The sequence below is a fragment of the Mugil cephalus genome, chromosome 1, assembly GCF_022458985.1.
Source record: "Mugil cephalus isolate CIBA_MC_2020 chromosome 1, CIBA_Mcephalus_1.1, whole genome shotgun sequence".
In the NCBI taxonomy this organism is placed as follows: Eukaryota; Metazoa; Chordata; class Actinopteri; order Mugiliformes; family Mugilidae; genus Mugil; species Mugil cephalus.
This window is the reverse complement of record NC_061770.1, coordinates 47,694,026-47,710,555: the sequence shown is the minus strand read 5'-3', so window position 1 is coordinate 47,710,555 and position 16,530 is coordinate 47,694,026. Positions and strand designations below refer to the sequence as shown.

The window sequence follows — 16,530 nt, the reverse complement described above, 5'->3', positions numbered from 1 at the left end:
TAAAAAAGTGTATGACGTCGTATAGCACTCACTTAGACGAGGTGGCCGAGTGGTTAAGGCGATGGACTGCTAATCCATTGTGCTCTGCACGCGTGGGTTCGAATCCCATCCTCGTCGATAATTTTCGTTTTTAATGATAGGTTTGCCATTTTTCTTAAATACGTTTCTTTTACACAAATAATCACTTGCTTGATCCTCTACGTTCAATTTATTATATATACTCTTCACATGCTTTGGATCATGAGTTGTACTACCTTAACCACCTCAGGGGATCATCAATGTGCCTAATCCTCAGTATAAATCACTCGACCTCCACTAGTGCAGACAGAGGAATCTTTATCTGCGATGCTTTATAACTATTATTGTTTGCAATACATTGTGTACATTATACATTTTTCTTCACATCCATGCAGTTAAAGCTTTTAAATTTTGTCTAAAACAACCAAGTCCTTGTTAAAAGTCTGACCAGGACTGCAACTATGACATCAAGCAGTCATTAGTTGTGTGTACTGCATTAGCCCATTTTAAATATTTTATTGTTCTGTATTCTCTATTTATTTGGTTGTTGCAGGTGGCTGCTGTTGCTTTTGTGTACTTAGACAGCTTGGATTATAAATAGCCATGTGTATTGTACTGCTGGTTACTGATACCCATTAAGTTTCTAGTGTTGGAAAATAGCTTTACTATACACGTACAGTTCATCACACAATGCTCCTGTTCTTGCCAAGGTTTCTCTGTACCTGTCCGAAAATAAACAAGTATTTGTGAATGGGGATAGTTCACAGAGAAAGTTCCACAGGTCTTAATACTGTGTGCAACAAAACACAGCATCATTTTAACATTTGTAATTCATGACCATTGACAAAACATTTTATCATTACATCTTATAAACTGCATGCATAGTGCACATCAGATACCTCTGGCCAAAAAGAATGGAACAGACTTTATTGTGTTTTCACTGACAAGGCTTTATTATGAAGACGTGGCATTGACAATTGTGGTCAAATAGTGCACAGCATGCGCTTTACTAACTGTCCACATATTTATGGACTTCTTTTAGAGTGCTTGGCTTATGAGTGAAGATAATTTTCTGAATGAACAAACTTGTACAATGGGAGGCTTTTGGTCTACAGTCACGTGTTTACAGTATAATCTCATATTCGTGCTCAAGATGTGTTGTATAAATATTTTCCAGGACCTGTTCTGCATCTGCAGGGATGACTTTCACAGTTTTAACTGACATCAGGGCCTTGAAATCATTCTTCACTCCAGTTTTAAGTGGTTGTTAATAATGTTAATAAAAGTTAAAACAAACATTTTCATAACTGTTCTCAAGTACACAAGCACTCAGGGGTTTGCATTTAATTGTGAAATTTAAACCACAGTATTTAAGCAATGAAAAAAGGCAGATGTGAAACAAACAAATGTGATATACACTAGCATCCACAATGAACACATATAAGCAGAGCACTAAGTATACGCTTTCCACCAGTTGTACAGAATTTCTTATATTTAACAGACAAGTCCAAATCCAAAGTTATCCTGCGGAGAGTTCAGATTTTCCATCTAGATTTTGTGACTCCATCTAATGTTTTCGGTACTTCAAAAAAAAGAAAATCAAAAGGGCCCTATTGTTGCTGTCCGTCTTTACACACTACGAAACTAAAACACCAGCTCCGCCTTTAGATCCTTCGCCTTCAGTTTCTCTGGAGGACGTCGCCGATTGGCCCTGTGCCTCCGCCTCACCCTCGCCCACCAACCGGATGTTGTAGCGTTCCCTGTACTCTGTGAGCTCCCGGCCTTTCGACTGCATCTGCGTGTTGATGGTGTCCTTGAGTTTGGACAACTGGGAGAACAAGGTTGAGAACATGTTTCAAAATCAGACAATTAGGTGAGTGCTTCATAGTACGTCTCAAAAACATTTATTATACTGTCTCTAACATTTTGCACAAAAAAAAAACTATAGTACACCAGTTTATTGTTCTTTTCTCATCTGTCACCTGTTCTTTGTTGGTTTCCAAGGCAGGTAGAACTTCTTTAACCGTCCTCTCCATCAACACCCCCCCAACTAGACGAAAACATTTCCTCGAAGGATCCACCTCCTTCAGAGTCTCGATTACTAAGCTGTAAGGAAAACAGCAAGTATGTTAAACATTAAAACACATCTCATCCAAAAACAATTCATACTGGGTTGTGGTTTGAAATCTCCATTTCTCACATGAATATGTTCACGTACATAATCAATTATTGTTGATTAAATGTGAATGGCAGAGAGGATAAAAGCGTAAAAGACGTGAGAACATCAGTCACCAACCTGTGCTCGTTGATGGTCATGTCCAAGTCTGCAGCTTTGGACGCCATGGTGCGCTGTTCCTGACGCATCCTCTGAAATGTTGCCACCACCTGTTACACAAAAACACACAAACACCATTATCACGTGGCATAATAGTATTCATTTTACTCTGTAATGTGCTGCTGATGCAGTTCCTGTAATTGTGTAGTTGTGCAGACAGATGGAAGTTGACAAACACATGGGTGCATTTGGATTTATGACTGTTGATGAGATGTCATAATTTTATTTATGTTAGAGTCTAGATAATTGATGCACCAAGTAAAACAATATTGACATGCGTAGTACAGTTAAGTGAGAATTGTGTCGTTTTACAGCCACAGCATCTTTGTTACAAGATTTATGTGACAGATAATTACATAATAACACTATTGCTGTTATTTACGAAAATGATCTGACTTGTAGCGTGCCCCTCCATTCACAGTGGAACAGGGTTGGGAGGTCTTCAGTGTTAAAAATAGCTTCTTCCACTGTGAGACAGCTAATTTAAGGGGGGCAGACCCATTCACCAAACCACACCACCAGTCCGCAGGCGTGCGCATATTTAACTGCTGCTGAAAAGTGTTTAAATTTCGGCCAGAAGCAGAAATGTCAGAAACAAATTTTATGCATGTAAATAATATCCCTGGCTTCTCTCCGGCTGCCTTTGTTGTGTGGCTTTGAGGCGAGAAAGCGGAATAATGGCCGGGTGGTGGCGATGGGGAAGCTAACGTTAGCATTGGCTAGCTGGGAGTTGGATTGGCGGCTTTAGCTTCACCGAACGTGGATGAACAACGACAACAACGAGTGTCTCGACTAAAGCAGCCTGAACCGGGGGGGACTGTACCTGTTCAGCTGACGGACCGGACTGTTTTCCGCCGGCGCTGCCGCTGGATTTGCTACCCGTGCTGCTACTGTTGGCTGCCATCTTGGAAGGGTGTTGCACGGAAGGACCCCGGCCAGGAAGTGCAGAACTGGTGCGTGTGAATGCCTGTATGTAAATAAAATCTGGAAGATATTGGTTCCCATTCCATTCAAATTGCAAAGATAAATGTTGCTATAAACATATTGCCCTTTTTTAATAGCCATACCTTACTCTATCCAGCTGTACAACAGCTCACCTTTCTGTTACAGTTAACTCATGTTATTCATGTTAATGGACACTATTGCACCTGACTATTATTCCTATGTATATACTGCATATTTACTCAATATGTTTATGTACATTTGTTTATGCTAATTCTGTACATATTTTGCTTACACTATTTCTTTTAAGCATACCTAAGTTACTGTGGCCAAACAATTTCCCATTAAAGTCTATCTAAAATAAATTTAATGTTATGGAGCAGCAAGTTTATTTGCAATAAATGTATTTTTCATAATGTGGTAAATGTGATTAGAAAACCTCCATAATGCCGTGTGGGACATACAAAATTTTCCTGTTTTACAAAGAAAAATATTCTCTCTACATTACACTGATTGTCGCTTATTTCTCCCAACATTTTCTAAAACATATTTTTTTTCCCTTCCAACAAAATCACTTGTTTACCATGCAAGAATCCATACCAAATTCATCAGCAACTCTATTTTCCTTCAGCTCTTGATTTACCTAGCACCGACCAACTACAGCAACATAAACCCTCTCAAAGCATATCTGCTGCTTGAAAATGTCCGAGGGTTTAATCAGCATCTTACGGCCTAAAACACACTTTGTGAGATTTTTTAAAAATGCATTCCTTACTGTATAGTGTAAGTTCCATTTATTTTGCACCTGAATCTATTTTTTTTTCTTTTTTTTTTTTTTTGCAAAATGAACCTTGTTGATCACACGGACACATAAATATCCTCCAGGAGGTGGCGGTAGTGTGTGTGATTCAGGTGTCTAACCACTGACAAACAGCCGAGGAGAAGAAGAAAGAAGAATAACACCTTCCAGGGGCAAAGGACTCGGCTGAACTTAAGCACGATTCTTATGTTAATATGATACTAACATGGACTAAACGAAGAAGGTGACACTGTTTGGGATCAATGTTCACTATCAGGTGCATTTTGGGACCATCTGCAAAGCGTTTGGCCTCAGACTCAGCGTTTAGACACAAGATAAAGCTACAAATCAGGTATGTTTATTATTGTGACAAGAAAATCAATTGGTTTTAAAGCTTTGATTGTCACGTGTTTCCTGGTTTTTAAATGATTTTGCAAAGTTAATCTGAAATCTGCAATCAAAATGCAGTCACGATTCATGTATTGTTACTGTTAGGTAGACTACTTAAATATCACCATATTTTAGAAAAACATATTGTGATTGCAAAGATGTGCAGTACTTTAACAGCAAGAATATAACAAATGAACTTGTGCAGTCACTGATCAACAGCAGCTGATATGTTCGTTCCCTCTTCTAGCAGGATGTCCAGTTCACCTCACCCACTGGCTGCAGTCTGTCAGGTGACGGCCACCCCGGACAAAGAGGCCAACTTCTCTGCCTGTAAACAGCTGGTGGAGGAAGCCAAGGAGCGCGGGGCCAGCATGGTCTTCCTGCCTGAAGCCTTTGATTACATTGGATCCAGCAGAGAGGAGACGCTGTCGCTGTCAGAGAGCCTGGAAGGGGACACCATCTCAAGATACACTCAGCTGGCCAGGTTGACAGGTTTTTGTTTCTGTCCTATGGAAGATTTTAAAATCATGATATGTTGGAGATATCAAAAACAAACAGTGACACAGATATATGTTCACTGAGTCAAAAAATAATAATGATTACCCCATGAATAAGTTAATGAAGACGTCATATGTGCAGTAATAATTGAACTTTGTTCTGTTCTGCAATGATTTTAGTGAAACTAACTTTTCCACATTTATTAACTTCAGCTCCGATAAGAGTCGCTCAGTTTCATTTCTCATTGCGTGAAATGCAGAATGAAACCCAGCTGACCAGTCGCTGCCTTTTGTTTCGGTGGCGTAATCACATAACAATACGAACACACCAGCGCACAGATGTAAATGCTTTTGACGGCATAATGCCCTCCGCTGTAACTATGCTGTCAGCGTCCAGTGGTACTGTAAGTTAAGTCTGGAACAAAGTGGGACAGTAGTGTCTTGGCCGAGGACACTTTCATATGTGCCGGGATCAGTACTACCCAAAGGTAATATCTTGTTTAGAATTTATGTCATCGTTTTAACCTATCTTTCTTCCAGGAAGTTGGCGGTGTGGCTGTCTCTCGGAGGATTTCACGAAAGAGGACACAACTGGGAAACAGACAGACGAATCTACAACAGTCACATCATAATCAACGATAGAGGTAGCGTCCTCTGAACAATGATTTTGCTCACACTTTTCCAGTTTGTACGCGTATGCCCTTCTCTGCACTGACACACTCTCATCACACTTGCAGGTGACATCATGTCAGTCTACAGGAAGTCCCACTTGTTTGATGTGGAGCTGCCAGAAAAGGGTGTTTCCCTCAAAGAAAGTGGCTTCACCATCCCTGGACCATCCCTCGTGTCGCCAGTTCAAACCCCAATTGGCAAGGTCCTGAGATAACATCCATCAATGTGTGGATTTCCATCAAAAATGCTCTTGAATTTTTTTGTATTTGGTTATACCCAATTTAAAAGGAAACTACTTTTGTAGTTGTGTCCCATTAACTTTAAATGTCTTCATTTTGCTCAAACAGGTCATACAGTTTGGACACAGGGTTTTGTTATTTTAGCTGTTCAACAAAACATAAGATATAAAATTAATATGAGCTTAAAGTGCAGCTTTAATTTGAGGATATTCACATCCAAATTAGAATTTTTTTGTAATACCTATATTCAGGGGCTTCAAAGTGCTCAAAAGTCCTCTCATGCTGAAATGTGAGATATTCCTCCTCCAGTTTAAAGCCTGTTGATATCACCTGACCCTGTTATTGTCCATGTTAGGTCGGCTTGGGCATCTGCTACGATCTGAGATTCCCTGAGTTGTCGCTCGCTCTGCAAACACACGGGGCTGAAATTATCACGTACCCATCAGCCTTCACCGTAGCAACAGGAGCTGCTCACTGGGAGGTAGGATGAGTCATTAAAACACATCCCGAGTACCGTATTGAAATTTCAACCAAAACAGACATTTGAAATGTGTTCGCTGTCAGGTGTTACTACGCGCTCGTGCGATCGAGACCCAGTGCTTCGTCCTGGCGGCGGCACAGGTCGGTCGGCACCACGAGAAGCGGTCGTCCTACGGCCACGCCCTGGCGGTGGACCCGTGGGGCGAGGTGCTCGGTGACTGCGGAGGAGAAAAGCCCGGCGTGGTTCTAGTGGAGGTGGACCTGGAGAAAGTCAGGAGAACCAGGAGGAACATGCCGGTCCAGCAGCACCGCAGAGACGCTGCTTTCTACCACAGCCTAGGTCAAATCTGATTATGACAGAAGTTAAAACTGTATCACAGAAAGAGACAAGCTGATAGAATCACACACTGTAACGAGCTAAACGGGACGAGTCTTTAATTATGAGCCTGCAGAAGAACTGGATAAGAAGTCACATTTCTGTCATTCTGCAGGATGAAAGAGGCAAGTGATTCGATTAATGAAGAATCAAGAGAAATGACGTTTAGCTAGTCCGTTCAAAAAGGCTTTCAGTGAGAAAAGAAGCAGGGATTCTAGTCAGATTAATTATTCAGGCTTGTTCTGCTCTTGATGAGAAGAACTGTATATCACTGGAGGAGATGGTGGCTGAGGCAGGAATCTGAGCTTCATCCGTTTAAAGCCTGAGTCATCCTATCATCCCCGCAGTAGATAATCCCATTTCCTCTTAATAAAGCTCAATCAGAACCTTTTATCTATTCCAATCAAGAAAATCTGATCAGACCTCCAGCTCAGAACTATGATATTACCCATACAGATCAATAGATGGTACTATTGGCCAGTAAGAACATAGGAAACTGGAGGAAGGGGTGTGCAATATATCTGTAATTGTTTCAATATTAAATATAATTCAAAGAAACATTATTATTTGGTTTGCTTTCTTTGGTCAGCTCCACTGGTAAGAAACTCTTGGATCAGGCACTGACTAAATATCTTAATAACAACAAGAGTGTACAAGTTTCTGTGTATACACTAATAAGCCACGTGTTTTGTTTGATCTTTGTCTGATTTCCACCAAGTTTAACAGGGGCGTCTGTGGGCAAAGAAACAGCTGTGTGATGGGGCACCAGCCTCTGTAGCAGTAGAGAGCCCTGAACTCTCACATAAACCAGCCCCCACCCAGTAATTCAGGTTCACATGGGTTAAGGTTTAAACACAGGAGGCGCAACACATCAATAATCAGACCAAGATCACTTGGGAGGACATCGCTGAGAATAGTTGGGCCCTTTTAGACTATTTGGTGCACTTTGAGGAAGATGGAAGCAAGGGTTACACCGCCATAACAGGCAAACCAAGCATTGTCTGGCACCCTGTAGAAAAACTGAAAAAAGGTGGCCCTCAGGCATTTTGGCATGTTTTGCAATAACATTAATAACAAACCGTCTTAAACCAGCATTGGCAAAACTCCACAACTTTCACCTACGGCACATTTTGACAGTATGGGCTGCCTTCATCCAGTAAGTTTGGACCCTCCTTAGACAGAAGCCTCCACTGACTAAGAACATAAACATTTAGTGTTTCGTTCCCCCAGGTTTTGAATATAAGCACCAATTATTATGACTTTCATTCTCACGTTTGTTTAGTTCCCCTCATGTTATTGTTTATAGTATCTCAAATGTTTAAAAGAAAACTGGTTGCTCAGAATAAAATTGATCGCGTTGATATAATAATCGAATTGATTAATCGATTAATCGATTATGAATATAGTTATTTAACCATGTCGTGTCCGTACAGATTGACTAATATGGACCCAAGAGTCATTTGTAGCTTCTCGAGGGGTGTGATGTTTGAACATGGGGCTGTTTTACTACCACGGAGGGAGGGAGGAGAGGAGAGGATGGTGGGAGTCGACGCTGCCGTCGGGATAGGAAGGAACAGGAAGTGAACGTCACTGACACAGGAATGGGACCGCAAACAGAAAACACCATGATGATGAGGAGAATGTCAAATCCCTTCGTGTAGGAAAAAGAAAAAAAAAAACAAGTTGCCAGCTTCAGCTGAGGAAGAAAGGATGAACTGCTGCGTCCGAGCTGGATTCGAGGCCTCAGGAAGGTACGATGCTCCCGTTTTCTGCCGCGGCGGCGGAGGTGAGGGTCCGCTGGCTGTCGGAGAATGGAAATGCTCCACCATCCGAGGCCGTCCGTCCCTCCATCCTCCTCCAAATGCGGTGAACCTCTGAGCCCCTCTCCGCTGGCGAACAGGTGCTAGCTGTGGGGGTTAGCATGCTAGCTCGGCGTGAGCTAGTTGAGATGAACCGGTAGCCTGTGCTCTTTGGTGTGGTTTTTAGGGACAGCTTTGTGGACACGGGTCCAGGGAAAGTGAAGCTGCTAGATTTAGCTCACGGCCTCACAATGCTGTGTTTTATTTCTGTTTTTCGACATTTGATGCAGACTTGATGCATGGATGGCTAAGTGCTGTCAGCGAGCTGCTGCCATGCTGACTGTGTCATGGGTTATTACCATTAACGTGTCTAGAAATTTAAGTTTAGATAATAATAATAATAATAATAATAATAATTCTCTTTAATTTTTACCTCATGAGTAGAAGGAATATCTTCGTTCGTAGCTGTGGACAAAACAGTTAAAGTCTGTCAACTCTGGTTCTAGTAAATTCGACAGCTGCTTAAACATGTTATTTACAACTCTATTTCTAAAAATAAGACACAGAAACACATTTGTGTGACCAGAATACTTATGTATTTTTGTTTGATAATGACTCATAAATTGTCAATCAATAACAGAGGCAGGTATCAGTATTGACATTTGAAATGTCATAAAATGTAATTATACCTTTTAACCTCCGAGTGGATTTTTTTTTTTTTTTTAATTTTTGCATAAACATAAAAAAAAATGTGAGGACTGTCTTTAACTTAAGTTATCAACTTATTTGTTTTCATCTTCAGTAGAAACCGTGAACAAATCTTAGCTTCATGAAGTCTGTGGGATTTAGCATGTGTTTTGATTTTAGAGGCCGTGGTTTCCAGTGCTCTTTAATTGCATTGTGTTGTAAAATAATAAAATAACACAAACTTTAGTGTTCAGTTCAATCCAGTTAAACAGCACCACAAACTACGTCCTGTAAACCGATCATTCAGTTGAATCCCCACCTTTCTGATCCTGTTTCAACTTAAGTCGTACGTTATTAACCACATTTAGAGCAGGACTGTAATATATATATATGTAATATATATTAGGATGCATTCATTTTCTGTAGTGTACCTAATGAACTGGCAAGGGACAGTGTTTCTGTCCTGCTATTAACTTTGCTCCATCTCAAAATTTTCTTGTTTTGAAGTGGAGTTTAATGTTAATCAGAAACTCGGGTTAATATTTCCCCGTCCAGTAATCACACACTCAGGTTGTGATCTGTGATCGGCTGGTTGTCCTATCACTGCAGACTCGGTTGCAGTTTGACTGTTTCCAAGCGCAGGCTACAAACCAAAGAGCACGCTGGAACGCTCTTAATTTGATTTCCTGTCCCTTTTGGGTTAATCAGCACCCCTGTGATTGTGTTACGTGCGTCCAGACGTCTTGGCTCCTTTCTGTTAGGCATGATGTTTGTGTCATTCAAAGTCACGCAGTCATGACGTCTTATTAAATTGTTCCGCCCTCGTCTCGTGTTGGTATGAGCCAGTTTTCCTGCTGCTTTCCATACTTTCCCTCTGAAAGTATAAGGTTGCACTACCCACTATACCAGCGAAGATATCAGATGTTCATGAGTCTTAGTAGTAGCAGACATGTCATGGAAGCTCAGAGCCCATACGAGCATTTATCCAGGGTTTGCACTATACTCATTTCACGCGTGATTAGCATTTTATGAATATATCATAAATCATGACATCTGTTTGTCATTTTGCCAAATTCACAAGTTTAGTTTATGTATATTTTCATCTAGAAACAAGAAACAGAGGCAGATTAGTGTAACCACCACCAGTATATTATCAGTATTTTTATTTAAAAAGGACCAAATCTCAATTTAGCGATTTATATAGAGACAGATACTGACATTATATTAGCATTTGAAATACATCAGATTTTTAATAAAATAAAATAAATCCTAGATCAACTAGTTGAGTGATCCTAATCAGAAAGTTTGCTTTTGTATTTTGGAGCTGGTGTGTAAATGTATCATGTGCTATTTGTTAATAGTTATGTCCATGTCATCTTCTCATATCTGTGCACATGATGTTTGTGTAGTATTTTCTCATCCTCACAGCTTCAGCGTCAGCCGCACAGTCGGTGTGTCATCTGCTGACTGTCTGTATTTGGTTGAATCGCTGTTAATTCTGACGAGACAAAGCTCCATGCTGCGTTGGAGCTGCTGTACGTTGAATGTTTTGCCACGGAGCGGTCGGTATATTGACGGCCCGCTTGTCCTTCGAGGGACATCCGTGTTCGCTGTGGACGAGTCTTGTCAGTTAGAGGGAGGCCAAAACGCTGAGTCACATCTCAGCAACGGTCGCCTGGGCAACACCTCCATGGTGACCGACCGGTGAGAGATAAGGCCTCGCGCTGCTCAACTAGTTGTATAACACCAGCAACAGTTTGTTCTCTCGCCGTTGGTCTCGACGTCCTCAAACCGAGGACCGCGGCATCGCCTTAATAATCAGCCTGGAATAATTACTGTTTAGATTTCTGCTGCAAAGAACGACAGGAAACATGAACATGAATTAAGCAGATTGTCATAATTACAGCTATCAAATTTCGCCAGCAGAGAAGAATGAAAGGAAAGACTGATTATGCAGTACAGCAAAGATAAAAGGACACCGTTAATGTCTGTTTTATATTCTTGCTCTCATTTGTCCGGGCAAACGGAGCTCCGTGAGTCAGCATCCCTGCTGTTTGGGTTTCCTTCAAATGTCAAGATTACCACAAAACCCAAACAGAATTGATCCTTTGTTGCTCCCTAATTAGTCCGCTGTAGGGCTGCAGCAAACATTTTTTTTGTTTTCATTCGATTAAGCTTTCGTTTATTTTCCTTATTTTGTTAGTGAATGCATTGACCTCAATGCTGTGATGACAACCTCGGCTATAAGTTGCAAAAAATCCATTAAAGTAGAGCGTTCACGGAAATGTACGTCAAGACCAAACTCAACGTGATGGTCCAAATATTCAGCAGCTCAGTTACTTTTAGGAGTTGTTTTAATTTTACGTGATTTTAAGTGTGCAAACAGCTTCGTCGTCGTCTTTTTTAAATTTGTCAGGTTTGAGCTACTGGTCGTGTAACTGCCCTCTACTGGATAAAAGCATTAACAAGGAGAAACATCAAGCATCTGGCTCTGTGTTTAGTGGATTTCCTCTCTTCTGACATTTAGAAAACATTGCGATGCGTTGGTGTATTTTATTGAAATTGCAGCATTTAAATGGTCGACGTTGGCGATTGACTGCAGCCCTCTTGACCACCAACCAGAGACCTCCTTCCCTTTGTCAATTCTTAACTTCCTGTATTACTTTTGCTAGGTTAGACAAACATAACAATGTGGGATTCCATTTGAGGCACCCAATCGGAGTCCAGATACAGTCTTATATAAGCAAAATGTCCCCCCCCTGGAGATTCATAATTAAGTCCAATAAACAGTGCCGTCAGACTAAGCCTAAACCCAAGTTCTGGTCTTGCTGTGGCTGACAGGCAGCGTTGAGGGCTTGGCTCTTACCTTGGTTCCAAAAGCTTCAAACAGACGGTGAGAACCTGTGTTCTGTACTACAGAACAGGGCTGTCATACTTTTTGCCTGGACAATAATTCAAGGAAACTTCTCTCTCCTTTTAAACCCAGCACTTAGTGTTTGTTGTTCGGTGCAGCCTTCGCCTGTGTACTCACTGTGTTACATTCAAGTAGCTAGTATCAAATGACTATTTCCTACCACCACCTCACATCCACATGGCATGATTTATTTATGTTATTAGCTGTCTGACTGGCTTCATTTTCCAGAGCAAAGTTCTTCCACACAGCAGATGTGTTAAAACCACGTGACTTTGGTTTTTCTTCGATGTTTGGCTCCTTTGTCGCTAGAAGACGTCTTGATGCTTCAGGGCTGTAGGCCTGGTTTATGGCCGACCTAAAACGAATAGCTACAAGAGATCGGTGTCGGTTGAACCTTGACTAGATCATGTTAAAAGTTCCTGAAATGAGGTCTCTCCAGGTGAAAATGCCAATACTGATCTCTAGATACCCATCTAGACCCATCTAGAGTTAGTCGGTGGACATTGACCCATAGCATGGCTATTTGTGGTTGAATCCGTAACATAGGAAGCTTGCCAAAGGGTAGGGTACTGCGGGTTGATGGTCAGTACACCAACCCCATGGCCTAGAAAGGGTCAGTTGTTAAAAGTGGTGAAGCAACATTGTGGTGATGAAGCAGAAAAAAAAAACACAGGCCAATGAGCTCACCTAGAACATCTCCGTCTGTACGTTGGCTCGGCAAACGAGCTGAATTGAATTTCCTGGCTGCGCTGATTCGATATAGCTCAAAGGGAGGTCCTGTCTCGCTTTGAATCCGAGCGATTGTTGGCTTGAGTTTACTTCAGTGCGGATTACTGGCCTTCAGTTCCACTGTTGGCACCCGCATCGGGCTTTTGTTGGTGGCCGCTCTGGCTGTAGCGTATCATTACTGTCACAGCAAGTGTCAACGCGTATTTGGTAGAGGTGAGTGACTTTCACAACAACAGGTCATCTGAACGGAAAGACCAAAAAATAGGTTCGGTTTAACTGAAGTGTGCAATCTCACGCACTCGGCGTACATCTGGAAATCTAATTTAGGAAAAAATGTGTCTTGCAGGTTTTAATGCACAGAAGTGAGCGTCCCACGACACACTCAGACATTTTCCCGTCTGTTGCTCTGGTTTCTTTGTGGTGTGCCGCATTGTTTTAAGCAGTTGGACCCCTGTCCCCGGCTTTTCAGCTGACTCGGCTCGCTGGATTGGCAGTAGAAGCGGTCAGTGAGACGGATCACTGTGATTTCCTGTTCTAACTAGTGACGGCGCGCACGAGGAGTGGAAGTAACCAGAACTAAGTCCAAAGGCCACACTCGAAGGTCTTTCTCTTCGTCCCACCTCAAATACGGGAGCATTTTCACGACGACGTCATCGTCGTCCAGAATGAACAAACTGCAGAACAACTGATCAACGTGATTCAGGAGGGGATAGCTCTGTACGGTGGTACGTAGCGCTTCCTAGCTAAACCTAGCCTCCCAGCTAATAGCAGCTCTTTTGGTCAATGACAGAAACGGAGTACTGCCACCTGCTTTTACATAAGTGAAGAAGTAATGTGCAAGGCTGACGCTGGCTGCAGTGTTTGTGGTGTATTCAGGTGCAACGTTTTGGACATAGGCGACGTAACACTGTGGAACACCAACTGCAACAGTCCTGGTTTGATTCTGGTTCATGCCATGCCTCCCCTCTGTATGCCTCTATACTATCATATCCAAAAATAGCAATAAATAACCTTACAGACTAGGTTTTACCAGCTCTTAATGGTGTTTCTGAATGTTCACAGCACACATACAAATCAAGAAGAAGGGAGGCAGCTAAGAAATCTATTATGCCCAGGTGTGCTTTAACAAAGATATCAGGAATAAGGAGTCATCTGTCAGGCTGTGGCCGATTAATAAAGGTCATCTGGGCTCCTCCGTCCCTCCTTTTCATTATTTCTTCGTGACTCATCGTGTCTTGTGGCAATTCACATCACGAGCTTATCTTTTACGTTCAGGCGTCACCGGTCCGTCACTGTGCGCAGCCAGGATCATTCCAGGTCACGTTTGTGGTGCAGTTCCCCCGTTTGTCCTCACGGGGGCGAGGTCTGAGAGCAAGTGATGGCTCCGTGTGCCGCTCGCTCTCATGACTCCAGCAAGAATCAAGTCATAATCATCCCGTCGTCACAGAGAGCACGTCCAACTGTCGCATTAATCCCTCCGTCTATAAATATGTCATTTAGCTGCGCAGCAGACCAGCAGGTCTTTGGATTATCAAATACCCCCCGGGCAAATATCTTGATCTAAAATAGCAAGCATTATGTGAACAAAAAGAAATTCATTAAGAGACAAAAAAATAGAAAACTATGAGAAGCTTAATCTTAGCTATGTGCAGTGTTTCTAAAGGGGGTTTAGGCACTGGAATTAAAGGATTATAGATGTTTATGCAGCATTTGACATTTTTATTTTTAGTTATTAACTGAACTTCCAGACCTTAAACAGCACCTAAATGTACCCAGGACTATTTCACCTGGAGAGAAGTCGTCCACTGGGTTGTGAGCCACAACAATAACCATTTGACCAAATATTTCCACAGCCATACAATTTATAAGAGTAAATTATAAAATAAAATGTAAATGAAAAATGATTTAAATTTTAAGATTTATGTAGACATCTCACTGTCTAGGATACATTCACAATCACTTGATTGCTTTAAGTTTGCAGCATTACACAGCACATTATCGACCTTATTTTTCTTTTTCTCCACCTTTGTCCTGCCTCTTTCTTGCTTGATAACTATGTGGACTGTGTCGCAGAAATGAATGAATGAATAAATGTACTGAAAGCAGTTTGGGTGCATGGAGACCCATCCATAGGTCACAGGAATAAAACGAGAATCAGGAGAGTAAAGTCTTCAGCTGTGATGGGATGGGTAATGCATTGGATTTTATTTATCGATAGATTTTGTTTTCATCACATCGGGTAAAATTGATTTATTTTCTATAAAACTGCAAAAGTAAAATAACTAAACACGAAGTGGTGTAAACGGTGCAATATTTTTATTCCCTCCGATATGTGGTTTAGTGGAAACTGAACCTCGACATCAGATCGAAGAATAGTGTCAGTAGATTCAAACATAGTGCTGCACACAACACAGATGTAGTGACATGGCATCCAATATAATGCTTTAATTTACCTGATCATCTGAGTTCTACAATTAAATATAATTAAATCTGTTTTCCTTCTGCTTCCTGCCTCTCTGGTCTGGGGTTGAAGTATTTGCTGCCTCATCTTTGGAGTTAGGTTGGTCCACGTTCACCTCTCTGTTTAGTGGCTGTACCTCATCTCCTGAAGCTTGTTGTCTTTGTGGGTACCTTTGCTCCGTAGGGTTCCTAATAGTTGGATAAAATGAAAGGATGGGTGACAGCTAGCTTGTTTGTGTCTGGATGATAAATGTCTGCCACCTTTGCTAGGGAGTCCTCGTTGCCTTTGCTCTTGCTCGGTTAACAAGCACGTTAACAACGGCCGCCCGCCTCGTCTTTCTACCTGATAGCCTCCCCGCACCTTGTAGTCTCTGTATTCTCGCCTCCTCACAACACAGTATGTATATCTCCACCACCCCCCTCCTCCCCCCTTATCACCCAGGGTACCGGCGCGTTGCTAAATGGAGTCGGAGCAGCTGTACCACAGAGGCTACTGCAGGAACAGCTACAACAGCATCGCCAGCGCCAGCAGCGACGAGGAGCTTCTGGATGGAGCCGGCGTCATCATGGACTTTCACACCACCGAGGACGACAACCTGCTGGATGGGGACGCTGCCTCCCCAGGTAGGGAATACGGGACGCACCCCCCACCCCCACCCCAAAGTCCCTCGCAAGCAGTTTGATTGGTCCGAGTCTGAGCGTCCTGAGCTTCCCCTTCATGTCCCAAGCATGGCCAACTACTGTAGGACTTTTCCTTGAACTCTCTTCCCATCGCGCCGCTGTGCCCCGTCCTCTCTGTTGCATCTTCTTCAGATCCAAAGCGGAAGTTGTCTTCTGGTTCAGTCTTGGCCGAGCAAACCAGCGCTGCTGAAGATGCATCAAGTGTGTGTCTGCTTATGTGTGCTGCCTCCTTGTGGCTCCTTGCCTCCATCCACCCCCATCAGCTGCTTAAGGGGCCTTGTCAAACCCTGGAGAAGCCTCCTGCCATCCATCCATCCATCCATCCGTCCATCCATCCATCCATCCATCCATGCATTCCTCATCAGTCTGATTTTCACCTTTACAACCTCACAAATGGTTATAAAAATGTAATATTCTTCAAAGGGAATGCAATTGAAGAAAGCCAAACTCATGTTTTTGTAACCAAGTTACTGTTTGCACGTGGAATTTAGAATTTCTAATTTCAAAGTTTT

The 16,530-nt window shown here is 42.2% G+C and overlaps 3 protein-coding genes and 1 non-coding gene across 8 annotated transcripts in view; 3 read left to right on the top strand and 1 right to left on the bottom strand.

Annotated features, from left to right (window-relative positions):
• Positions 1 to 35: 35 nt before the first annotated feature.
• trnas-gcu lies at positions 36 to 117 on the top strand. Its single transcript has one exon. It is a non-coding gene; the product is annotated as a tRNA-Ser (tRNA).
• Positions 118 to 947: 830 nt separating this feature from the next.
• On the bottom strand, positions 948 to 3,330 carry pfdn2 (prefoldin subunit 2). The gene is made up of 4 exons (XM_047589636.1): positions 3,177 to 3,330; positions 2,315 to 2,403; positions 2,001 to 2,124; positions 948 to 1,846 (listed from the first exon to the last, which is right to left on the bottom strand). The coding sequence occupies exons 1-4, from the start codon at positions 3,255 to 3,257 to the stop codon at positions 1,655 to 1,657; spliced, it is 486 nt and encodes a 161-aa protein (XP_047445592.1). The 5' UTR covers positions 3,258 to 3,330; the 3' UTR covers positions 948 to 1,654.
• An 874-nt stretch (positions 3,331 to 4,204) lies between these two features.
• nit1 (nitrilase 1) lies at positions 4,205 to 7,311 on the top strand. Of its 2 annotated transcripts, none has more exons than XM_047589623.1 (6): positions 4,205 to 4,446; positions 4,735 to 4,968; positions 5,522 to 5,625; positions 5,719 to 5,855; positions 6,248 to 6,373; positions 6,457 to 7,311. In XM_047589623.1, the coding sequence occupies exons 1-6, from the start codon at positions 4,358 to 4,360 to the stop codon at positions 6,721 to 6,723; spliced, it is 957 nt and encodes a 318-aa protein (XP_047445579.1). In that variant the 5' UTR covers positions 4,205 to 4,357; the 3' UTR covers positions 6,724 to 7,311. The 2 variants fall into 2 exon arrangements, with proteins under 2 accessions (XP_047445579.1, XP_047445570.1); XM_047589614.1 differs by having other exon boundaries at positions 4,210 to 4,446; positions 4,732 to 4,968.
• Positions 7,312 to 8,293: 982 nt separating this feature from the next.
• clcn3 (chloride channel 3) overlaps positions 8,294 to 16,530 on the top strand; it is a 33,918-nt gene continuing 25,681 nt past the window's right edge. For 3 of the 4 annotated variants that reach the window (XM_047603857.1, XM_047603815.1, XM_047603867.1), the window contains exons 1-2: positions 8,294 to 8,499; positions 15,780 to 15,961. In XM_047603857.1, coding sequence (XP_047459813.1) covers positions 15,799 to 15,961 — 163 coding nt within the window. In that variant the 5' untranslated portion in view covers positions 8,294 to 8,499; positions 15,780 to 15,798. The remainder of the gene's footprint in view (positions 8,500 to 15,779; positions 15,962 to 16,530) is intronic. The other variant, XM_047603831.1, reaches the window with a different exon arrangement.

Excerpts from the sequence above, each read along its gene's own strand:
- pfdn2 (XM_047589636.1), bottom strand. The coding sequence starts at position 3,257 with ATGGCAGCCAACAGTAGCAGCACGGGTAGCAAATCCAGCGGCAGCGCC. Across the intron at positions 2,404-3,176 it reads CCGGTCCGTCAGCTGAACAG|GTGGTGGCAACATTTCAGAG; the intron begins GTACAGTCCCCC and ends TTTGTGTAACAG. Across the intron at positions 2,125-2,314 it reads ATGACCATCAACGAGCACAG|CTTAGTAATCGAGACTCTGA; the intron begins GTTGGTGACTGA and ends TTTTCCTTACAG.
- nit1 (XM_047589614.1), top strand. The coding sequence starts at position 4,358 with ATGTTCACTATCAGGTGCATTTTGGGACCATCTGCAAAGCGTTTGGCC. Across the intron at positions 4,969-5,521 it reads AGATACACTCAGCTGGCCAG|GAAGTTGGCGGTGTGGCTGT; the intron begins GTTGACAGGTTT and ends TCTTTCTTCCAG. Across the intron at positions 5,626-5,718 it reads CATCATAATCAACGATAGAG|GTGACATCATGTCAGTCTAC; the intron begins GTAGCGTCCTCT and ends TCACACTTGCAG.